Source organism: Pelobates fuscus, chromosome 7 (assembly GCF_036172605.1).
Source record: "Pelobates fuscus isolate aPelFus1 chromosome 7, aPelFus1.pri, whole genome shotgun sequence".
Classification (NCBI taxonomy): domain Eukaryota; kingdom Metazoa; phylum Chordata; class Amphibia; order Anura; family Pelobatidae; genus Pelobates; species Pelobates fuscus.
In genome coordinates, this window is record NC_086323.1 from 63,795,204 (window position 1) to 63,821,748 (window position 26,545).

At 43.3% G+C, this 26,545-nt stretch overlaps 1 protein-coding gene across 1 annotated transcript in view; it reads left to right on the forward strand.

Annotated features, from left to right (window-relative positions):
- Positions 1-445: 445 nt before the first annotated feature.
- Positions 446-26,545, forward strand: part of ARHGAP29 (Rho GTPase activating protein 29) — a 126,685-nt gene continuing 100,585 nt past the window's right edge. Inside the window, exons 1-2 of the mRNA XM_063428349.1 lie at positions 446-619; positions 22,608-22,948. Coding sequence (XP_063284419.1) covers positions 22,687-22,948 — 262 coding nt within the window. The 5' untranslated portion in view covers positions 446-619; positions 22,608-22,686. The remainder of the gene's footprint in view (positions 620-22,607; positions 22,949-26,545) is intronic.

Below are 26,545 nucleotides of genomic sequence, written 5' to 3' on the forward strand. Positions count from 1 at the left end.
TCCACACTGACTGCAGAGCCAGCCATGACAAGAGGCCACCTGTTGTGCTCTGCTTCTCATAGTGGGCGGAGCAAAACGCCCTCAACGGGGGGGCGGAGCTTTTCACCTCCCATGATTTTGCAAGGAACGTGAGGAATGCGGAGGGCGTGGCAAACCCGCTTTTGCCAATAGCCAACGTGAGCCCTCGCGCCAAAGCAGCACGCCGTGTGTGCACTGAAAAGTTTTGATGGGGGGCGGGTTTTCCAAGACGTGAGGGCGTGGTCTCTTCTCTGTGTGGGTGTTGTGAATGTGGCTGGTGGTGGAGAGGAGGGCGTGGTTATCGCTGGCGAGCGGGGGGCGTGGCTATCGCTGGATGCTGGAGAGCTGGGGGCGTGACTATCCCTGGCTGCTGCCGAGCGGGGGGCGTGGCTATCGCTGGCTGTGGCTCGCAGTGTGTGGAGTTAGTCAGTCAGGCTGGAGAGGCGCTGCGCGGAGAGTCGCGGATGTGGCGCTGTGGGGTGTCTCGCGCGTTGAACCGTTACCGGAGCTGTGCTGTGTCTGTGGGGGGCAGTGAGGAGCTGTGAGCTGCAGGACGGGGTCGGTGGGACCCCTGGAGGGATGCTGCGGTTGTGCTGTCCAGGTAATGGCTCCCGTTACTCAGTGAAGGAGAGTGGTTGGCCTGGGCTGTGGGGGGAGCACACTGGACCATGGGGCTGGGGGTGTCTGTGAGCACTGAGGGTCCTACTGATGGCATGTCTGCTCACAGGGTTACCAGGTCCACGGTCTACTGGGCACATATACTACTGTATCATTAAGGAGGAGGCAATGCATGAAAAGTGCTGCTAGTGCTGTATGTAGCATTCAAATTCTGCAGGAATCTGGTTTATTAAAAAAAAAAGGCAGCTCTGTTCATAAACTGCCTGTCAGCAAGAAGCATTGATGCCTCCAATAAAATATATATGGTGGATCTGGCAGCCATAGATTATTTTGGGTAGATGTGGGTCTCGAAAGAAAACCCCATTTATTTAAAACTTTTTTAAATTTGTTTTTAAACCTAGTTTATATGAGAGCAGTTGTGTTTAAAGTGACAATCCAGGAACCATAACCACAGCACTATTATTATGGATTCCAGGCTTCACTGGGTTCACCCTTCTGATTTTTGTTGAGCAGTTATCCAGTAAAAGCAAAAAAAAACTGTGAGTATTCACTGACGTCGCACATCTTTTCACTTTGGGGTGTCATATAAGGAAGTTTCACATTATTATGAAGCTGATATACTTATGGCTAAGTGGGGACTCAGATGTCCAAATTATTTTGAACTGGTGAATTGACACAGTCTCTATAGATTGGCCTGTGGTTACTGGGAGTACTCAAATCACACTTACCTGTAGAAATATTTTGAACACATTATAAGTAAGGTGAAACTTGCACAATGTCCCAAGCTGATGGGGTGGTCTTTGGGTGCCAGTCAGTGATCCCTTTTTTGTCCTACTGCTTGAAAACTGAATGACAAAAACCTAGTTATAGAGTCTATGCACTATAATCTCTGTAATTTGTCTAGTGGTTGTGGTACTTGAAATGCCAATATAGTGGTAATATCCATCTGTATGGGGCAGGGTTTCTCAACCTGTTGGATATGTGTAAAGCGCTACGGAATCTGTTGGCGCTATATAAATGGCAATAATAATAATAATGTCCCTTTGGCTACATCTGGCAGAGCTAAAGGCTCGTCAGTGCCTCTTTACTTTCAGATTTTAATATTTGGTATGAACCATTTGCTGTTGGGATATTTATAATTGTAAAGGTTAATGTCCAGCTGCTTTAGACACTCTGGTGTAAGCTGACAGTTAAACTTTTTCAGCTGTTATATTGGTAATATAGTCCGCAAGCCTCTGGATGCCTGAGCCTTGTAAACACTAGCCCTGATTGTTTTGATGTGATGGTCGCAGTGTCTGGTGGCCTAATGGGGTCATTTTATGTGTTTACCGTGCTCCATATTTATGAAGCAAGTATTTCGTTAAAAACAAAACTGTTGTGTTTTTTAGTAAGTCCTGCTAAATAGTTTTTATTATTTATAGAGCAGCAGAATGTATAGTACAATGTTTATACCTGTACAACCAAATTTATCATATGTGACTCCTAAGTTAAACAGAAACCATAGATGAAAGAGACCATGATCAAATGAGCTTGCAATCTAGAGGAAGTTGCGTCAGGTTTTCCATTATAAATATTTCATAATATGTTTTGCACTATTGTACATAATGTTTATGACGGTGGTAGGTGATAATGAAGTTATTTATGATGAAACATGCTCTGTTGGATGGTATCGGTGATAAGTGTTAATGAAGAGTGTATTTAAATGTTTGTTGTGCTTTTTTGGGGGGTTTCTGAAAGATTGTGTATGAAAGATTGCACTGTTTAGCTACTAGTCTGCATTGAATTTATGGTCTTTTGTGTTGTGGCATGAAATTTTCTTGGCAGAGTACCGATGGTATGAAAGAGTGGGCTTTAAACTGATGGTCCCTGGGATATCAGAGTTATTTGTATTGTCTACTGCCATCCACAAAGTGGCAGACGTTCTGTTTAAAAACCACATAGCTGAATATAGCTTGGTTTTATGTTTGGTTTTACAAGATCTTGGATAGTTTTAGAAGATATATTTGCAAATATCATGTTCTTATCACTATTCGAGATTTATTCAATATTGTAAATATTTTTTTAAATGTGTGCATTTTTGTAACTAAATATTTACAAATATTGTGTACTGGTCATTGCAGCTTATGTACTGTACATATTACTTTTTTATATATATACTATGCAGAACACTAGTAATGTGTTGTTAAGCCTTTCTAATATTTTTATCACTCAAGTTTTTAAAAAAAAATTTTTTTATATTTTGCGTTGAAAACAGAGGTTTAAACCAAGCAGAGTTTGATTTGTCCTCATACTAGAATTGTACTGCTCCTTAATCCTTTGTTTTATATACATTTTAGAGATAGTGGATGAGATTTGTCTAAGTGGTTTTATAATTTTGGTTTCTAATTGTTTCGATGTGTAAAATTCTTTTTAAAATGGACTAAGAGGTGTCAATTTTTCTTTACCTAAATTTCAGAAATGTAAAAAATTCAATTTCAGAGAAAACAGACACATTTTCTCGCAGAAAAGGTGTCTGAAACAATGGGAAAATTCATTGTGACACAGAAAAATGTCTTACATTCAGAAATTACGCAATGCAAAAGAAGCAACAGTCAATAAACTCAAACATTTTAATAAATTGAGACAAAAAAACAAACTTCCATACTCTCTGCCACACTCTGATCAATTTCCTCCGTATATCTAACATTAATGTGCACTGCACTATAGTTTCTATATGAATAAGGTTATCTTGAGTCATTTTGAAATGTTACCATCTGACTTAAAAAAAAAAAAAAAATGTACGCAACTTACTTTTTGAGTCAAGTTGATTAGTCATCTTTTAATTAAGTAGGTATAAACTGGAAACATATTGAGCAGAGCAGTACAGTTGGGGAGGACAGGCAGTAAACCTTAGGCATAACAAGAGAAAAAGACCTGTAAGTTAGAATATTGTATTTACAGTTCTTTTACAATACACAATGCTTTTGCACGGTGGCTCTTGAGTTTATAATGAAATCTTAACTCGTTGTCAACAGACTAGAAGAGTGCAGGGTTACTTTGCATGTCCAGTATTTTGGTTCTTACTCCCTTTCATTACTAGCACATTAAAAAAAAATAAAAATAAATAAAGGGAAAAGGAAGTTCTAGATCAGGGATAGGCAACCTTTGGCACTCCAGATGTTGTGGACTACATCTCCCACAATGCTCTTACAGCCATAATGTTGGCAAAACATCTGCAGTGCCAAAGGCTGCCTATCTCTGCTCTAGGTTAACAAGATCGCCTAGCATTACTGTTTTTATTTACCAAATAGTTTCTTTCCTTATAGCAGATGAATTAGTTGGAGTTTTATTTTTGTTGTATTTTTACAATTGAAACCTTTTTGAGTCGCGCTGGCAAAGCATTCCACTTAATCTTATTTAATAAGAAAATAAAGGTTAAATATTTTAAAGTAGTAGAGTTGCCCATTTGCAAAGAAAAGGCCCCTCCATGTTGATATGCAGCAGCCCAGAGGTGTGACCTAAATAAGGCTCACCTGATGTAACACCGCCATCTTTCTTGCCTTCATATACTTTGTCACTCTTGTAGTCTTGTGCATGTGCAAGAATACTACCCTGCGGGTACTGACAAAAAATGCCTTTTACCCACCACTATGGCTGCAGGGAATTGACAAAACTTAACAGTTGAGGCTCAGTGTTTTGTCAACCTCTGCTTGACCCATAAGACAAAGTATTACCTGTTATTACCATGATATCTGGTTGATTGCATTGGAATGTCAGTAAAATTCCAACACAGGCAATATAAGTATTTCATAATGATTTAACTTTCTGAATTGAGTCTAGTAAGTTCAGCTGGTATTATCATTTGAACACTTTCCCGCTCTTTTCAGTGTGGAGGTGGCCATTTTGAAATTGCATCAGGTTTTCCAACTAGTGACAAATACTGATGTATAACCATAGTTGCAAAGACATTGTGGTCACTGGCCAATCAGATTCCATGACTTGTCACTTAACGTCCTTGATTGTGCATAAACTTTGAAGTCCAGGACCTGTGGCCCTCCAGATGTTGCTGAACTACAAATCCCATGATTCTCTGGCTATCTATGTAATTCAAATAATCATGGGAATTGTAGTTCAGCAACAACTGAGGGGGGGGGGGGCACAGTTTGAGGGGACACCTGCTTTAAAATGTAGGTGCCACCAGTGTATGTAAATGGTAAACATCAAGCAACTTCAGTTTAGCTTCCAATAAGTGTTTGTAGTCTTTTACTGTGAAGTAGCTGCAGTGAGTTGTTTACTGCACATTCTCAAGTAGCTTTAGTAAGTTTAAGAACTGGGCCCAGCTCTCTCAGCCTGTCATTACTGTCCAAGGGTTGGTGGCTAGTTTCTGCATTACCCCGAGGGATTGCGAAAGGCCCTTTTTAAAAAACAGTTTGACACAAACCTAGTGTTTTGCACCATAACTACTACAATAATCTATTGTTGTTATGGTGCTTAGTGTGACCTTTTTAAATGGTGTGAAATTCATACATGTCTCAGAGACATGACGGAAGACAGTGGGACTCTTGTGCAGCTCTGAGTGGAGACCGTAATACCTCTTCGTCTTGAATCTAATTTCCAAACTGTTTTCCTGAGATTCTGAAGCCTGGAACATCTGCTTTGCACCAGCAGAGAACACTATAGTGCTTCTGAGACCCTTCTTACTGCATGTGAGCAAAATTTCCCATCTCGGTATAAGCAATATATAATCGCATTAAAGAGAGAGGGATATTAACCCCTTAAGGACACATGACATGTGTGACATGTCATGATTCCCTTTTATTTCAGAAGTTTGGTCCTTAAGGGGTTAAATACCCTGACACTGTGTCTGGCCTTACATAAAGAAACCTTTTGAAACTGCTTAGTGATTTAAACTTACCTTATCATACTTATGCCTTGTTTCCACTGAGCGGTTCGGGTCGGTACAGTTTGGAAGGTTTAGAATGGACCAGCCCATTCTGGTGAGTGTTTCCACTGCAAGTCAGACCTTCAGGGCCATGCGGGGTTTAGAAAAAATGCTCTTCCTGTCCACCAATCAATGAATTGTATAGTAGCTCTGCCCTAACCGAGCCATTCCATTTTCTATGGCCCTATATCTGAAGCAGGACCCTGAATGGATCGGTATGGTTCGCTTATATGGACCACTTTCATAATGGAAACACCCAAAATAGCGAACCGTACCGAACCGATCTGCTCAGTGGAAACGAGGCCTTAGACCAGTGATGGCGAACCTATGGCACGCGTGCCACAGGTGGCACGCCGTGCCACAGGTGGCACGCCGGGCCCTCTCTGTGGGCACGCGGCATAGCTTTGCCATCACTGCAGAGTAGGCGCCTGCCTGCCCAAAACGGCAGGCCCCTACTCTGCTTCCGTGTCGGCAGGACCGGAAGCAGGGGGGAGGGATCGAGGAAGCAGCTCTCCCGTCATCCCGCGAGCTGTGTGGAGCGTTGCCGCGCGTTACCATGGCAACGCTCCACACAGCATCGCGCGGGAGGACAGGAGAGCTGCAGGACCTGTCCTCCTGTCCTGCATACCACCACCAGACCACCAGGGATGGCTGTGTCCCCCCCCTCCCCTTCACCAAAGGTAACAAGAAGGGAAGGGGGGGGGATACTGATTTAATAACTTACCCCCAGCACCCCTACTCCCACTACCCCCAGCACCCCTACTCCTTCTACTCCCACTACCGCCAGCACCCCTACTCCTTCTACTCCCACTACCCCCAGCACCCCTACTCCTTCTACTCCCACTACCCCCAGCACCCCTACTCCCAGCACCCCTACTCCTTCTACTCCCCCTACTCCCACTACCCCCAGCACCCCTACTCCTTCTACTCCCACTACCCCCAGCACCCCTACTCCTTCTACTCCCACTACCCCCAGCACCCCTACTCCTTCTACTCCCACTACTCCCAGCACCCCTACTCCTTCTACTCCCACTACCCCCAGCACCCCTACTCCCACTACCCCCAGCACCCCTACTCCCACTACCCCCAGCACCCCTACTCCTTCTACTCCCACTACCCCAGCACCCCTACTCCCAGCACCCCTACTCCCACTACCCACAGCACCCCTACTCCCACTACCCCCAGCACCCCTACTCCTTCTACTCCCAGCACCCCTACTCCCACTACCCACAGCACCCCTACTCCCAGCACCCCTACTCCCACTACCCACAGCACCCCTACTCCCACTACCCCAGCACCCCTACTCCTTCTACTCCCCCTACTCCCAGCACCCCTACTCCCACTACCCCCAGCACCCCTACTCCTTCTACTCCCACTACCCCCAGCACCCCTACTCCCAGCACCCCTACTCCCACTACCCACAGCACCCCTACTCCTTCTACTCCCCCTACTCCCAGCACCCCTACTCCCACTACCCACAGCACCCCTACTCCCACTACCCACAGCACCCCTACTCCCACTACCCCAGCACCCCTACTCCTTCTACTCCCCCTACTCCCAGCACCCCTACTCCCACTACCCACAGCACCCCTACTCCCAGCACCCCTACTCCCACTACCCACAGCACCCCTACTCCCACTACCCCCTACTCCCAGCACCCCTACTCCCACTACCCACAGCACCCCTACTCCCAGCACCCCTACTCCCACTACCCACAGCACCCCTACTCCCAGCACCCCTACTCCCACTACCCCCACCCCCAGCACCCCTACCCCCACTACCCACAGCACCCCTACCCCAAGGACACCTACCCCCCTTACCCACAGCAACCTTACCCCCAGCACCCCTACCCCCTTACCCACAGCACCCCTACCCCCTTTACCCACAGCACCCCTACCCCCAGCATCCCTACTCCCACTACTCCCAGCACCCCTACTCCCACTACCCACAGCACCCCTACCCCCCTTACCCACAGCACCCTTACCCACAGCACCCTTACCCACAGCACCCCTACCCACAGCACCCCTACCCACAGCACCCCTACCCACAGCACCCCTACCCACAGCACCCCTACCCACAGCACCCCTACCCACAGCACCCCTACCCACAGCACCCCTACCCACAGCACCCCTACCCACAGCACCCCTACCCACAGCACCCCTACCCACAGCACCCCTACCCACAGCACCCCTACCCACAGCACCCCTACCCACAGCACCCCTACCCACAGCACCCCGCACCCACAGCACCCCTATCCCCCTACACACAGCACCCCTATCCACAGCACCCCTACCCCCCTACACACAGCACCCCTACCCCCCACACACACAGCACCCCTACCCCCCCACACACTTCACCCCTACCCCCCCCACACACTGCACCCCTACCCCCCCACACACAGCACCCCTACCCCCCACACACAGCACCCCTACCCCCCACACACAGCACCCCTACCCCCCCACACTCACAGCACCCCTACCCCCCCACACTCACAGCACCCCTACCCCCCCACACTCACAGCACCCCTACCCCCCCACACTCACAGCACCCCTACCCCCCCACACTCACAGCACCCCTACCCCCCCACACTCACAGCACCCCTACCCCCCCACACTCACAGCACCCTTTCCCGCCCACACTCACAGCACCCTTTCCCCCCCACACTCACAGCACCCTTTCCCCCCCACACTCACAGCACCCTTTCCCCCCCACACTCACAGCACCCTTTCCCCCCCACACTCACAGCACCCTTTCCCCCCCACACTCACAGCACCCTTTCCCCCCCACACTCACAGCACCCTTTCCCCCCCACACTCACAGCACCCTTTCCCCCCCACACTCACAGCACCCTTTCCCCCCCACACTCACAGCATCCTTTCCCCCCCACACTCACAGCACCCTTTCCCCCCCACACTCACAGCACCCTTTCCTCCCCACACTCACAGCACCCTTTCCCCCCCACACTCACAGCACCCTTTCCCCCCCACACTCACAGCACCCTTCCCCCCCCCCACACTCACAGCACCCTTCCCCCCCCCCCACACTCACAGCACCCTTCCCCCCCCCCACACTCACAGCACCCTTCCCCCCCCCACACTCACAGCACCCTTTTCCTCCCACACTCACAGCACCCTTTTCCTCCCACACTCACAGCACCCTTTTCCTCCCACACTCACAGCACCCTTTTCCTCCCACACTCACAGCACCCTTTTCCCCAAACACACACAGCACCCTTTTCCCCAAACACACACAGCACCCTTTTCCCCAAACACACACAGCACCCTTTTCCCCAAACACACACAGCACCCTTTTCCCCAAACACACACAGCACCCTTTTCCCCAAACACACACAGCACCCTTTTCCCCAAACACACACAGCACCCTTTTCCCCCAAACACACACAGCACCCTTTTCCCCCAAACACACACAGCACCCTTTTCCCCCAAACACACACAGCACCCTTTTCCCCCAAACACACACAGCACCCTTTCCCCCAAACACACACAGCACCCTTTCCCCCAAACACACACAGCACCCTTTCCCCCAAACACACACAGCACCCTTTCCCCCAAACACACACAGCACCCTTTCCCCCAAACACACACAGCACCCTTTCCCCCAAACACACACAGCACCCTTTCCCCCAAACACACACGGCACCCTTTCCCCCAAACACACACGGCACCCTTTCCCCCAAACACACACGGCACCCTTTCCCCCAAACACACACGGCACCCTTTCCCCCAAACACACACGGCACCCTTTCCCCCAAACACACACGGCACCCTTTCCCCCAAACACACACGGCACCCTTTCCCCCAAACACACACGGCACCCTTTTCCCCAAACACACACGGCACCCTTTTCCCCAAACACACACGGCACCCTTTTCCCCAAACACACACGGCACCCTTTTCCCCAAACACACACGGCACCCTTTTCCCCAAACACACACGGCACCCTTTTCCCCAAACACACACGGCACCCTTTTCCCCAAACACACACGGCACCCTTTTCCCCAAACACACACGGCACCCTTTTCCCCAAACACACACGGCACCCTTTTCCCCAAACACACACGGCACCCTTTTCCCCAAACACACACGGCACCCTTTTCCCCAAACACACACGGCACCCTTTTCCCCAAACACACACGGCACCCTTTTCCCCAAACACACACGGCACCCTTTTCCCCAAACACACACGGCACCCTTTTCCCCAAACACACACGGCACCCTTTCCCCCAAACACACACGGCACCCTTTCCCCCAAACACACACGGCACCCTTTCCCCCAAACACACACGGCACCCTTTCCCCCAAACACACACGGCACCCTTTCCCCCAAACACACACGGCACCCTTTCCCCCAAACACACACGGCACCCTTTCCCCCAAACACACACGGCACCCTTTCCCCCAAACACACACGGCACCCTTTCCCCCAAACACACACGGCACCCTTTCCCCCAAACACACACGGCACCCTTTCCCCCAAACACACACGGCACCCTTTCCCCCAAACACACACGGCACCCTTTCCCCCAAACACACACGGCACCCTTTCCCCCAAACACACACGGCACCCTTTCCCCCAAACACACACGGCACCCTTTCCCCCAAACACACACGGCACCCTTTCCCCCAAACACACACGGCACCCTTTCCCCCAAACACACACGGCACCCTTTCCCCCAAACACACACGGCACCCTTTCCCCCAAACACACACGGCACCCTTTCCCCCAAACACACACGGCACCCTTTCCCCCAAACACACACGGCACCCTTTCCCCCAAACACACACGGCACCCTTTCCCCCAAACACACACGGCACCCTTTCCCCCAAACACACACGGCACCCTTTCCCCCAAACACACACGGCACCCTTTCCCCCAAACACACACGGCACCCTTTCCCCCAAACACACACGGCACCCTTTCCCCCAAACACACACGGCACCCTTTCCCCCAAACACACACGGCACCCTTTCCCCCAAACACACACGGCACCCTTTCCCCCAAACACACACGGCACCCTTTCCCCCAAACACACACGGCACCCTTTCCCCCAAACACACACGGCACCCTTTCCCCCAAACACACACGGCACCCTTTCCCCCAAACACACACGGCACCCTTTCCCCCAAACACACACGGCACCCTTTCCCCCAAACACACACGGCACCCTTTCCCCCAAACACACACGGCACCCTTTCCCCCAAACACACACGGCACCCTTTCCCCCAAACACACAGCACCCTACCCCCCCACACAAAGCACCCCACACACAGCACCCCACCCCCCCACACAACATTACACACATACACTGCACCCCTCAATGCAGTATATGTGTGTGTGTTCAGCAGTCTTTATGTATTCAGCAGTGTGTGTGTGTGTATTCAGCAGACTGCGTGCGTGTATTCAGCAGACTGCGTACTCAGCAGTGTGCGTGTATTTAGCGGACTGTGTGTGTATTTAGCAGTCTGTCTGTGTCTCGGTGTGTGTATGTATTAAGCAGTTGGTGTGTGAATGTGTTCAGCAGTCTGTGTGTATGTATTGCATTTGTTGGAGATACTAATATAAGCTTAATTTATATCATTATTTAAATTTTTTTATAATTTAACTCTCTGTTGTGTTCTTTTAAAACAAAAGTTGTTAACTGTACGAGTAGTTTTTTTCTAAACGTAAACCTCAGTATTCAGGTTTAATTGCCATGTTGGCACTTTGAGGGAAAAAAAGTTGGCATGTATTGCGGTTTGGGCACTCGGGCTCAAAAAGGTTTGCCATCACTGCCTTAGACTGACTGTTGTAATTCCCTGTTCTTGTATAATTTCACATAACTACAGTGAAATGGCTCAAATTGATATGTAATTACATCTGTTACTCAGCGATCTTCTTCAAAGAGCTGTTTTTTGTCGTTTATTTTATTTTATAAATATATAATTTATTACTGTTGTGATTGTTCCTCTTTGAGTTTTATGTTAGTCATTATAAATATGTCCTGCTGTTCTCCATACCTCTGTGTTGAGTGATTCATGTGGATGACATAATAAATTGTGCCTGACTTAGTGCCATGCCATAAGCATGTTTCACAGGAGTATGATGTAATCACTACTGGGATTACTTAAAAAAAACAAACAAAAAAAAACCACCTTTGTTGTGGTTATTCATCTAGCTGATTAATTTAGGTCAGTTTTGTCACTGTCAGCAGGTGTTCTAGTAGTAAAGTGGAGGTTGGGAGTTGCCTAACTTCCTTAACTGACTTTACAAAGTAGGTCTGTAGCAAGGACAGTTACAATCTGATTTCCTCCTGCTACCACTAAATGGTGATATAGCCTGAACATTTCTGTGTACAAGCGTCTTAATAGAACATTGCTGACGTACTAAGAATCTCTCTAATGCTAGAACATATATTTTCTACGTGTGTCCCTCCCCTAGCCAATTTAGGCTGTGTTAGGCTATTGCTTTTTGTTAACCATTTCTTCACTTCTGGTCTTGCTTTTTCCTCTGCATTCCTACACAATAGTGCTTCCATGTATCTCAGTTGTAATAATTTTTGTTCTTTCTCTTGGCTTTGCCAGTTTTCCTTCTACTGAATGCAGGATGGTTATCAGGTTGGGCTCTCGTCTGTCTGCGTTTGTGTTTTCCTGTTAGTGAGTGCTATCGATTGTATTTAAATACTCCAGAGAACGTGCGTTTTGGCAGCTGATCACATTCAGGCTTTTCATTCTGGGCCCTCTGCTTCAAAGTCCTGGGAATTTGAGCCATTCTGCAATAGTGGTGGGGGTGGAGCAGGAGGTCAGTTTGCTCTGTATTACCGAACCTCCTTCATCAAGGAATCTGGAAATTGACAAGTATTGGGGCAAGTGGATGTTTGTGTAATAATCTTGGTGTATGTTTCCTGCTATATTGTAATGTCAATGCCATTATAAGACTAAATGCTAATTTGTAGTAAAAAACTTTAACGAAAATGTAAAGAAAGTATGACTCCAAGCAGTCTAAGACTGGTGGAGCATTCCACAATAGCCTCCCGTGCATCCAGTGCCACGGTCACAAAGCTAGAAACGTTTGCTGCATTTACTTTAGGAAAAATGGGGCTGAACAAGGATTTTGGGCACCTTGTTGAACCTGTGATAACCGTCTACAGGTTAATCTCTCAATACTGCTCACTTCTAAAATGACTGATTAAATGATTGCCTTAGTGCACTGCTTAGTAAGTATCTAGTGAGAAGGTGAGACGTACTGTCATTAAAGAGTCATTCATGATTTGAAAGCTAACTTAGTAAAAGTTAAAGGAAAGCTTGGAGGCCGGAAGGTTATATATATATACCCCGCTATGTCGATTCAGTACTTCTCATAGAGAAGCTTTAGCAACGTTTGGAGTCATAGTGCTATGTGTGTTGATGCCAGCTATAAAGGCAGATCTCAGTTGTGACTTACATTGTACAGATTCTATTTCCAATTCAGTGTTCTTCATTAGGTTATTCTTTTGACCCAGTGGCATTCCTTGTTGTCTTTCCAATCTGGATTCGTATATGGCTCTGCTGTCACTGTAGTGCAACCCACAATTTCCAAAAAGTAATGAAAAACCAGGTAGCTGGTCCTCTAGAGGTTAATTAAAAGTATATTTGTGGGCTGTGTGGCTCTGGTTTTGCTGTTGTGAAGTTGTTATAATATGAAATTAAAGCTGTGTTGCTTAACATTCCGGGCATCCAGGCATGGTGTGAAAATATCTCCTAAACATACACAGAGTAGAGATCCTTAAATTCCCATGCAGGGTCTTTTGCTGAGAGAGCAAATTATCAGAATATCTGGATATTTTCTGTTCAGCCTTTGCCTGCAGGTGGGACAAGTGCTTTTCAACAAAAATAACTCCCTCAGAAAGTAAAACATTTAATTTTCTTCAAATTATTTATTTTTTCTACAATTTGGATTACATAAAGCAGTGTTGGCAGAAAGGTAGATCCCCAGCTGTTATAGAGCTACAAACTTACATGATTCCTAAAGGCTGATAAAACATCGGGGGAGTTGAAATTCAACAGCTGAAAATCTGTCTTCTGACTTCCAGAAACACCAATGTCTCCACGGTACTGATCTTCCATCTTTTTCTATTTCTTTAAGGAATTTCAGGAATTTGCCATTACAATTTCTATACTTAATCTGAGTGACCCTGTGCCACTTTCTGCTTTAAACCTGTATTTCAAGCTTCATGTCTCCTGTACTTTTTATCTCCACCTCACAAATCCCTGCAACTATCGCGGGTGACGACTGTAGGGATTGATACTTAGGCTCCACCTTGTGTCATAGAAAGTCAGGTGGAGGAGAAATACAGAGACGAAGGAGTCTCTACTTACTCTCTGTATATCTTTTGACTGGATTGAAATTTCTGTGAAATTCCAACAGTTCAAATGCGTATTTCATTATTCAGTTTTATAAGTGACTGCAAAAAAATATTCTTCAAAATAAATTCTCTACTTCATTAGAATAGGCAGTTACTGGGCACTTAACGGAGGCCTTAGTTATGATGTTAAGACCAGAGGGTCACTAGGATGTCACAAAGAGGTTTATATAGCACATGAAATTCTAGGGCAAAGTTCTAAAAGTGTAGTAGTCACCACGGAAACCATTTTAATTGTCCTTGTTCAGAATTACTCTTTATACATAACCCCAAAATTATCATGTGCCTTGTTCCTGCAGCCCCGTAAGACCTTGATTATTTCCAACTGTCTGGAAATGCAAGTGTTGTAGTGTGCCACTTAGTGTTTCAATATGAACCCGGTGTGTCCCTGTTACTGAATCAGTGTGAGTGCTGTGTGTCCCTGTCTGTGTGAGTGCAAGTACAGAGTGTATTGGTGTGACTGCAGTCTGCCCCTGTCAATTTATTAGTGAGAGTGTAGTGTGCCCCTGTCATCGTATGATGAGAGGGTAGTATGTATTAGTGTGACTGCACCGTGTTAGTATGAGTGCAGTCCATTGAGCCAGATTCATATAAACTAGTGAAAGGTAAGAGGGAAATGTAGAGAACATCTCGTAAGAGTAACCTGTATACATGAAATGGCACTTGCCATTTTTGCACTGGGAGAGATAGTGAGGATAAACTGAGCTAAAGGTTGCTCCATGTGGGCGCTGAATTATTTTATTATAGAGGGCAAAGAACTCTGTGTAATGCTGTGTGAGGAACAAGACCCTGTCTGCACAGAGCAATATCTACTGCCCTCCTCATATACCCCTTCTTCTCTCCACCTAAAATCTGTTTGTACTGCCCACACTAACCTGCCAACAAATTAAATGATTTAAGCAGAAGAAATAAGTGGAAAAACACATGCTGACAAACAATCTATATGATTGTGGCCCGATCTAATGATCAGGAAGGCACTGCCTCCTTTCTGATCATCAGATCAGTATTACACCATAAATATACATATATGATTTGTAAAAATGTGTTCGAGACAACTTTATGTCACCCAAAAGAGGTGGCAGGAAGTTACAATTAAATGCTACTGTGAAAGCGCGCTGTCCATCTGAATTTCCTACCTATATATTCTGTAACGGGGCAGAGAGGCCAATCAGACAGGCCAGCATGGGACATGGAGAAAAATGAAACTGGCACCAAAAGCTTGTAGCATGGTAAGCATGTAAGTTCTCTACCTCGTGGGTGCTGTTTTCACTTGTCATTACATACTTCACTATATATTATTTATTATCCTTTAGATTTGTTCAAGATCTTGTCCTGTTATAAAGGTTGTATTCTTGTTTGCACCTGTTATACTGTATGTGCTATCCCACCTTTGAGCTCCTATAGCCTTTTGTAGCTATATCAGCCAATCTGTTGTTTCTTTATCCATTTCAATTTGAGTGAGGTACACTCTTGGTGATAGCACATCTTCACTTCTCAGGTTACGTTATAGTACATTTTTTTTTATATATTCCTTGTAGCATGGTGCCTGTCTGCCTTAGTGGGGGTGGAAGCGAAATAGAAATACACAAGGCGCTAAAGGATGGTGCTACCTGCATACTGTGTGAAGAGGTGTTCTGGAGGGCAATACAGACAGGCATTAAAATTTTTAATAGTACCTGCAGCTTATCTTAATAATGTCAGGCTTGGGAGGCTGGCAGGCATCAGATGAGGACGGCAGCTTGGAGGAATCCGAGCCAACACGGCAGAAGGAAAATGGTGGCGACACCAGGGGAATTAGAGGTTGTCTGACATTCACCCTCCCCCAGTGTCCTTAGCCATTTGCTGCTCCCGAAGACAGGCCAATACACAGGCACATTTTTTGGGGTGTGTTCAAAGTGCTCCCCTGAAAGGTGCTGTTAGTTGGTTCCAAACAGCCAATCCGAGTAAATAAAGCTTTTTCTATTCAGAATTCTGGGCAGATTTTAAAAACGCCCCAAATTCTGGGCATGCTTATTTTTTTTTATTTTTTTTTACGCTCTCCAGCAGTATGAAGTAATGGAGAGGGGAGTTTGGGGTAACTGCAGAAATAATTATGAAAGAAACAATTTAAGCCTTTTTGTTTTTCAAACATACATCAGAAAAGTGTAAATAAAATGTCCTTCTGAAAAAAAGGCTTTTTTTTTTTTTTTTTTTTTTTTACTTTTCATTTTTATAGTAACAAACTGGTGGAGCACGGACCACTTTCCCATATAAATGGAACCTCCCCTGCCCAATGCTTTATGCATGCCTATAAAAGTTACTGGGGACTTAAATGCTGTGCACAGAATTACTTATACTGGCAGAAGGAAATTGTTTTATGAACATTGAGATAACTTGCTGGTTAAATGGTCTTGCCAAAGTGTCTGCCACACTTTCTGAACTGCAGGTTCAGGATTTCATATTTATCAGAGTCCCTTAGAATTGATGCCGTTCAGTGTCTTTCTTCGTGGAAATTGACAAAAGTGAAATATACCTTCAATTTTATGCCACTGAATACATGCTAATGGGCAGTGGTGTTTCTTGCCTCCTGATACATACATGGAGCACAGATAGTGATGGTACTTAGAATGTCCCTTTAAGGATTTATTTGTAATTACTGTGTATCAAAAACAGTTGTTTTTTCTTCTAATCAATTTCACAATACAATGAAGCACAGTATGAAATATCTTAACATCCTAAATTAAAGTAGAGAGAAGTAGGAGATGAGAAAATCACTTTAAGGCTTTTAAGGGAATCTAATATCCCTTTGTCTTCCTATATCTGACAGGTTAATATTTGGTATTTTAGGAAAAGAGGCAGTTTCGACAGACTTTGTGCCTTTACAGATTAATATATTTCTTTTTAAAGATAATGTGTAACAGCAGTTCTCACTATTGAAATAATTACTCATTAACCTTAAAACACAAAAATCAAGCTACAGATCTCACTATGCAAACAAATTACTCAAGTCAAATCATTTTAGGAAAGTTTTTAGTGAAATGCCCATTTCTTAAAGTATGACTTCATTGTCACACATTAGTTTACCTTTGTGCTTCTGTAAAAAGTAGCATTATCGCAGTTAAACAAAACCCATTATAGCTGATCGGTTATTTGCTTGAGGTGTGCATTTTAGATTGTCACAAGAATAGGAATAAGTGAATAAATAGACACCCACGCAAATCTGAAAAATCTTGGGTAAAAGGCAGTGCAGGCTAAAGTAAAGTGGGTAGAGGTGCTTACTAATTTTATAATTGTTGAAGTGAGTTTTTTTCTCTTGCTTTTTGAATTGGCGCCATGTTCATATACAGTAGTGCAAGTTCTTACACGTTTCGCTATACATGGGCACTCAGCTGTAACATTCTGTTTTTTGCTCTAGAGCAGTTGTCTGTATTTGGCTTGAAACTGCCCAATTTGCCCACACTTTATGCAGAAACATGAAAATGAACTGTGTGCAATTTTAAGACTTCAACTATTGTAATTTCTGTCATTTACTCTGTTGGACTTCTTGGAAATATAGTCCAGTAAAACAGTTATATGACCAAGGTAAGACAACATGGAGTTAATTATCTAGTGTTAATGGGAAATTTTGCCGAAGTGCTTCCAATTCAGTGGTGTAAGGTAAGTGAGCCATCAAGCTTTGCTAGCCTTTAAGAAGTAGGAGAGATTTAGTTTGCTGTGTCATGGAATCCTCTCCGTTTAAAACTTGTGTGCATAATTTCACATTACATTGATCTGCTAGGCCTCGCCACATTCATGGCATCTGCAGATTAGTTGGTTCAGTTTATATTGGCTGAGCTAATCATTCAATATCCTATGGTTAGGTAACACCACAATTTGGCAAGCTGGCCCAATGTGTGCGCTTCTGAAGCCTCTAGTTCTAGCTCCTTAATTGAGTCTAAGCCCATGTGGGTCCAAGAAATAGGGGATTAGGGCAAATCCTCCCCAGATAATCTAGTTGTGTGATAAGATTGATAAATTCAGTCTCCAATCATCATGTTGTAGTTTATAAAATCATGTTTTACTGTTTTAGATTAGAAAAACAAAGCCTATTTAAATTCTCCCCTTAGTTTTTTAAAAGAAGTTCAGTTGAATAAATCACAGACTCTTTAGTGGAAAGACTGAAATATTCAACATACATTTTAAAAATGTCTATTCCTATTAAAATTATTCAATTTATTTTATTTTAGATATTGCGCAGTTTGATATACCAAAAGTAGAGTTCAGGGTCTTAAATAGGTCTATATCCTATTCTCCTGTTAGCCCCCCCAGTGATGGTATATCATTTTGGCTGTACAAAACTGCGTGGTTTAATTAAATATTGTCTCTAATCTAGGCACTGGGTTGTTTATGAAAGGTTATCTAACTCATTTTCTTCCTATGCCAATGTGACTGCGATACTTTAAACAAAATATACCCTTATTTTAAACTTGTGCAGGCATGCCTGTTTATGAGGCAAACTGCTTAAATTAAATAGTTCATTTGGTTAATGCATCAGTTGGATAACATGTTTTTAAACCTTATAATCACAGGTTATGATTTCAGCATAGTTATCTTAGAATTTCATCCAAAGTCCATAAAATAAGTATCATTGAGCTGGGGTGTAACCGCTATACCACAATACATACTTGAAATTGGAGGAATGCTGATGCCCCCTCATAGTAAAACGCTATGTGGGAGCAATATCAAGGCAAAACACCTTTTATTTTTTGTACAAAGTGTTAAATATTGAGAGGCATTCTAGTGGCTTATATGGTGATTGCAGTACCACTTGAACCCCAGAACCGCACCTGCTTTCCAGATTACGTTTATATTTTGTCAAAATAATCCCACATAGAAACCCAACATACACCTTTTTGTTATCTACCTGGACTGTGTTTGATGTGAGTAGCATGAATGTCTTGCTTAACTGTGTAAATTCTGTGTTTCTTGGTGATTCCTGGCTCCCTGTCAGCCAACAGTTAATCCCATTGTATGGTAATTACAATAAAGATGTGTTGTGTACATAAGGAAACAATTTTAACTGCAAGCTTACACTCTATGCAAATCTCAATCTGTGCTTCTGGTATGCTTCTTGTGGTTTCCTTAATATGGAACATAAACATTCACAATCAAGCTTCTTGTTCCCCAAAGGGATGCATGCTTTGACTAGCAATTTTGTAGATTTTTTTTTTCTTTTTCTCAAAATAATGATGGCCTAGCATTTGTTTCTGTACGATTTCACTGCTGATTGTTTCATTGACTATTTAGAGCTGTGGTATCCTCATGGCCTTACAACCGGTTCAAAAACCCGTCTGACCACTTCACCAGTAAGTGTCCCTGAGAGAGAGGCCTAATGAAATGTATCAGCCTACCTCAAATCCTCGTAGATTGTGGGCTCATTTGAGCAGGACCTTCTTCACCTCTTGTCTCTGTTAGTATTCTGTATGTATTGTATATCTGATTTTTCTAGAGCAGCGGACACCTGTACCATTACAGCATTTTATTATTGCCGCGTTTATAGTGCACAGAGCATCTGGCACCTGCTGTAAATGCTGAGTGGCTTGCAATTGCAGTGATTTGAAAAATTGCTGAAGCTTTAAGACTGCCTCCAGAGCTGTCAGTTAGGGCAGCAGGAATTATGTGTCTTGGGAATTGTGTCCCTGGCAGGGTTAATTCCTCCTCTAGTGGCTGTCTGAATAATGCTTTCCTACGGGGAGGTCTAGTGCGCACACATTAGGTCTCCCCGTCGGCGGGGGAGAAGATTAGGCGGAGCCTGACCCAGCGTCGAGGGACATCGGCGCTGTATTCAGATAAGTCACTGAAGGTGTTTTAACCCCTTCAGCAACATGGTATGGGGTGTGGGAGGGAGGGGAAAATGGATTTGTTTTCCTGGCACTGGGGAGAGTCCCTTTGACATCCACTTAGAGGTACTTCCTCTGCTATAACATGGTAAAACCTGGTTATAGATCAAATGCTGCTTCTAGAGCAGGATTTGGTTGGTGCAGCATGGGGTTTTGCCACGCATGTGCACTAGCCTCACAATGCTTCCCTATGAGGAAGCTTTGGATTGGCTAAGATCAGCCAATGAGGGGTGCAACATGGTGAGTAGGGAAATATCTATTGATATACACGCAGGGCCAGCGCATCCATATTGCGGCACAGTCGACAGTCTTGGGGTGCACCGCCTCTGGGGACGCAAGAATCGCGTGACCGGCAGGAAGGAAGCACAGAGCGCTCCCCCCTACCAATCACTCCGTCAAGCGGGGTTGAGCACTTTCTGTCAGTCTGGCTGGGTACAGGAAACGAAAGCTCCTGTATCGCGGTCCGCTGCGCTGGGCCATGCTACAAGAGAGATAATGAGGCACACCAGGGAGCGAGCACACACACACTAAGGGGAGAGGGGAGGGGAGGGGAGAGGTACACTAAGATAGTAGATGGGAAGGGAAACAAAAAAATCTGACTGGCATGTATATTTTTTGCATTTACAACTTAATAAAAAAAAAAAGATTTGCTAAAAAAAATATTCAATAAACATATTCAGTAAACAGTAGATTTGTGTAGAAATGTAAAATTTTTCAAAACGGTAAGTGTACAAAGTATTGGTAAGTTATCGGCTATCTGTCTAAAAGTTCACAAATTATCGTTATTGGCTCTAATGGTGAAGGCTAAAAGGTAAGTAGTACTCCCCTTTCAAGCCCTTACACGGAGGAGTGGGACACCTACATAGGTCTCAGAACAAAAATTGTTAGGAATACTTATTTGTATAGTGTTCCTTTAAGTTTGTCCAAGGTGCGCTTGTGACTGCATGTCACAGACGAAATATGTACTCCACTCTCTCCCAGAGAGGGTATTCATGTGAGTTCAGTGGATGTGCTAATTGTTTCATGTGCCCACCGTCTGGTTTGTATATATACTAATAGCAGTCATGAAATGTCTATCACAAATGATGAGTAGAAATGCTGTTGGGGTGGAACCACTGCTGGACAGGTGTTTGTGAGATGAAAGCAGACCCGATAGACCAGTATGAGAGGCTTCTGAATGGTGGAGCTTTTTGCTTGAGTGAAGAGTCTGCCTAAAACAGCTGAGCAGTTTCTGGATATTGGAAAATGCTTTTTATTTTGTTGCTTTAGTTTTTACCATTCTTTATAATACACTATAAGAGGGCCTTATTTTTACCCAATTGTTTCCCTTTTCTTTGTTGTGAATACAGCCAACATTTTAAAGTGAAACTTGGCAGAGTACTTTTTTAGTTTCCTTATACCCTTTCATTCCAACCTTGCTTACTAATACTACATCCCAGATTCCAAGTGATTGTTTGCATGCCAACCTCTAATCTATTCGTCTTTCCCTCATAATGATGCTTGGCTTTTTTCAGCTACATAGGAGTGATTCACAAGAATCATGAAGTCTTTTATTGATTATAGAGAGAAAGTGGGCTGAGGGGGGTGTTTTAGTTACGTAGCCTTATTAGGGCAAAACAAAAAGTTTGGACAAAAGGAAGGTCTCTGTGAATACTGTATAGAATAGTGTGTCTTTTCAGATCATTTGGCGGCTTTCTTTTGGAGTTCCTGTTGAGATTAAAATAATTCACTAGACATTTTTAAGTAAGATTCTCAACTGAATATATGGAGTTGTTAACCAGTGCATGACATTTTGTTTTTGGACTGCAGTTAGAGGAACACTATAGAGTTAGGAATACAAACTGTAATTCTAAAGCTATAGTATCCCTCTGCCTCCATCCTCCCCCCCCCCCCCCCCCCCTTCCGGTGACAAAAATAATTAAAACTCCTTTTTTCATTTACCTTAATTTAAGCACCAGTCCCTCTGCACTCGATCAGTCTCCTTCTCCCGCAGCATCACAGCACTGGGTGGAACTTAATGCACATGCACCGCAAGTGCAGCGTGAATCAGACTTTTCTATGGGGATTTTGATGACAATGAACAAAGCTCCTTTACAAATTGAGCAGATGTACATTTTAACATTTGAAGGGAGTACTTTTCTAGTGTTTGTTATTACTTAAAATTCTGCAGCAATAACCCAAAAAATTGCAAATTTTAGGAGAATGTTAACGAAGTTGAAAACAAAATGATTCAATGCTGCTTTTTTCCAGCTTGGCTATTTTGGGCTAACATTTTCTATTCGTGGGTCAGTTCCTGACTATTCCCTGTATGTACAATTCATACCTGTAATTTCATGTAGAAACTCTTTTCACATTATTTACTCGTGCTGGGGATATTTATGGCACAGTTATAGATTAAATGTATGCCTTTATCAACAGGTGGAGTCAATTTAATGTGATTCATTTCTATTATGCTGTCAGCATTGGTGTAAATGTCTAGCTAGTAGGGTTTACAACCTTTTAGTTACCAACGTTGTTCTAAGAAAATATAACCACATTTTATATACATATTCACTCCCTAAAGGCATTTGAATTGTGAGCAGTTAAATGAGCAGAATTAGAGTTGGCTCTAAGTTGGATTTTATTTCCCAACTTTCTTTTTATGACCTAAATAGCACAGCTCATTTGTCAACCCTTCATACCATTGTTTTCCGTGAATACACCTTGTAATTCGGTGCATCAGCATATACATTTGTGGGATAAGTGAACGTTATTTCATTGGTTTATTCATGTATTTATTTTTTATTGTTGAAAGGTTTGGATATTTCGCCGGAAGGCAGAAAGTCACACTGAATGTCAACTGAGCCGTTTTCAAAAGCACGGCAGCAGCTGGGATGTTGCGTCAGAACGGAGGAAGTAACAAGCGTGGTTTGGGATTTGCCCGGTTCTCAACTTCGAACTTCTTCAATATCTCAAGTTCTGCCAGTTGGGGAATGGGAAGAAGCACCAAAAGCAACTCGCTAAGCAGCATTAGCACCAATTCGGATTGCTATGATGGTACCATAGTTGATCCAGAGTACATCATGCAGTTGGTAAATGATGTCAGGAAGTTTGCCGACATTCTCCTTTACCTGAAGGAAGCCCTTCTGTTGACAGGTGAGCAATACTCAAAGATCCTTGAACATAATGCAGACAGATATCTGTGCATCACTGTTTCACAATATATAGGGATGTCATTTTAATTTGTGGCGTAATAGCCTCTTGATCCAAATTTAAATCTGACTGCCATTCTGGGGCCAAGAATGACATTTTTCCTAGCTTGTTGCAAAATTGGAAGTGCTTCAAACTGAGTTTTTTTTGTTTTGTTTCTTTTTAACTTCTTTTGGATCAACAGCAAAAACGGATGTGAGAGGCTGAACTTTATAGACACGTCTCTTTTCAGCCTATGTAACTATGTAACAGTCGTTGCAAATATTGTGGTTTTAAAGTAAATTTTGTATAATTTGATTGGGATTTTATTTTTGTTTGGACAGGTCCTCTAATATTTTCGGAGAATATCACCTGGAAGTAAAATTGGCACTTCCATAAACCTAATTTTTCATATTCAGATGGTGTTATTCAAACCAGTACCACATTGAACTAGATTTGCTCCACTGTCAGATTTTTAGATCTTTGTGGGAATTCACCACCAGAGCAGCTAGCTCTCTGCCACCTAGCTTCCAGTTTCATTACATGAATGATTTGTGCACGGAAAGTGTGTATTCCCAGTGCATTCTCCATAACATTGTTACACATTCTACACAAAACATTTACTAAACCAATGTTATGGAAGACTTTAGAAAGATATGTGTGGTGGAGGCAGACCCAGTACATGTAGGGAGTTTACTTTATTGAATCATGCGGTTTGCTTGTCTTCTGAATTGAGTTATGTAGTTGCAAGTTGAAAAAACCAATTGTTTATATGTTTTCACATTACTTTAATTGTATTGTTTAATCATACATATTTGTATCTATTTATTTACCCCTATAAAGATTTTGTTTTCTCTCATTTTCAAGTATAACCTGAAACTGGGGCTGATGTGCTTAATTTGTAAATCGCTCTACAACTGATTGTCTCAAGACCACTTTAAAGTGAACCTGTCATGACAAGTTCACTTTAGCTGCAAATCCTCCCTTAAGCAATGGACATATCATTTTGTCATAAAACCAAACATCTCCTTGCTTTCTGAGCTGTTACTCAAATAAACTCTCTCATGCAGTACAGTGCTGATATTATGCTGGGTTCTTGGATGTAACACTAAACAAATACCTGCCCCTGCACCTGCCTTTTTCCCACCATTCTCCTACGTGATAGGCACTTTTTGGGAACAACATGACCTTTGCCAGCATGTCGGCAACAGAACTGAGTGACCTTTTGTTCCTTTGCTCCTTTTGCCCCCAAAGTATAAAATTCACTTGCCAGAGACATGGTCACAGTGTCTGTGACTGTGACAAGTAGAATCACCTATCAGAGGGTTCACTTGCTTTGCAGTCAGTATGCGTTTGGAATAAATGCCGTCCTCGCTGCTCAGTAGCTGCTTGACAGGTGATTGTAGGATCTATTTGTTTACATAAAAGAGAACATGTACGGCCTAATCATATCCTTCCAAACAGTCTGTCATAACTGGTATTGAGATGTTTTCTGGTTGTTTTTCCTGCACATGATTAACTAGGTGTTAACCTTCGTAGTAAGCTCTGTTCAGTAATAACTGGTGCTCTGTGCTGTGGAAGTACATTTATTTGTAGGTCTTAAATCCTCACAGCTCCATGGTTTTCTGTCAAGTGTTGCCTTCATTAAAGAGCAAAGTTCATAGATGTTGGAATGGTTATAAACGTACTAAAGTGGTTATTGTGTTTAGTATCTCTTTAATTGTATTCAACAGTCAGCAATTGATTAATTGGCGTAAGCAATAGATTAGTAGTAATTTCATTCATTATCAAAGTGTTGACGCTTTTACTTTTATTATTATTTTTAATGTAATTAAAAAAAATTCTGAGATTTGATAAAGCGCAGTTTTGAGTTGTTTGAAGGTGTCAGAGCATTGTAAAAGTTGCCACAGGAACATGAGGTGAAGAGGAACAAACACAAGTAATAGAGCGAATAATGTGTTCTGAGTTTGTTCTGAGTTTGTTGACAGCACAGTTTGAGAGACTCATGATGAACAGATCTCTGTCAGTTTGCAGCCTAAGAAACACCACAGCAAACACAGAACGCACAAGCTTTTGATAGCGGGTAAGTTTCTTTTGAAGTTGTGTTGGGACAGAACAAAATTAGGATAACTGTAATAGCTTAATAAAGGTTCATAAAACTCTGCATAGGAAAGATTCCTTTCATAGGACTGAAAGACTGGTGCAATCTTTGATGTTAAAGCATAACATCTTGGTGTGAAACGATTAGTGCAATAGTCTTTTCGACTTGTCCAGGACTCTTTGTAATGGAAATGCTGAGACAGGGCAAGAATGCATTTCTCCCTGTTTCTTTCTTAGACGTGGTAAATGAGTGGGCTATTGTGTTCATTAGCTGCTTCTGCGGGAAAGTGAGTTTTTCCTTTTTTATTTATTTATTGTATCTTTTATTGGCTCTCTAATTTAGGAAAGGGATGTATGTGGATGCCCAGAACATTAAATTGCCTCTACAGTGGTTCCCAACCCAGTCCTCAAGTACCCCCTATCCCCTGACAGTCCAGGGTTTAGGAATTACCCAGTTGTGTCTAAGGTGTTTTTAGAATGAAAAACAAAAGTGAAACATTTTAGACACAATAGGGTAATGCAAAAAAATCCTGAACTGTTAAGGGGATACTTGAGGACTGGGTTGGGGACCCCTGCTCTAGAGAAAAACATGTGGATTGTTATATTAAGGTAATTAAATGTATTTAGACATTTTCACACAGCAATATCTGGTGACCTTTTTATAGCAGGCAGAATTCTGCAAGATCTTGGACAGGCTCCCGCTTGTGTATATAAACGCTTATTGTTTTCTGTTTATTATATTCTACATTGCTTGTGTATAGGCAGCATTATACATTCATGTATATAGGCAGCAATTTTGTTCACTCTGACATTGCATGTTTTAATGGCGTTACAATGTTTTGTTTTATATTCTATCTGTCTTTAGACTACCACTGCAATCTGTGAAGTTATTTTCCCATTTATTCATTTATATGTGTGCTGAAATATGAAACATTCAATGCTTCACATACTTTTCTCACTGCGGCAAATGCACAAAACAAGAATCACTCAGTCACACACAGTAAAGCCCCATGACCTGTATATCAGGCTGTTCACATTTAAGGAATGTGTGTAGCTTCTGCCCAGAGGTTTATTGGGAAACTAGGGTTACCCATAATAATTTGGTCCCTTTATAGTTGGTCTTCATGGGAGAAAGATCAAAGCATGCTGACAATATCTATAATCGAACTTTCAAATGTTTATGCCCCCTCCAAGCCATGTTTCATTCCCACCTTGATCTCTTATGAAAATATATAATTGATGCATTGTAAAGCGCTACAGAATTTGTTGGCGCTATGTAGTAATAATAATGTAAGATATTCTATTGACTCTGGTGCTTACAATATGTAGGTTGCTACTAGAAATTAACCTAATATTGTACTTCAAACCTAATCGCCAAAACCTTTTAATTTACTCTGAAGTGAGATGACAACTACATTGCAAACTTGACCAGTTTGAAAATAATCAACATAGCTGTAGTTCACA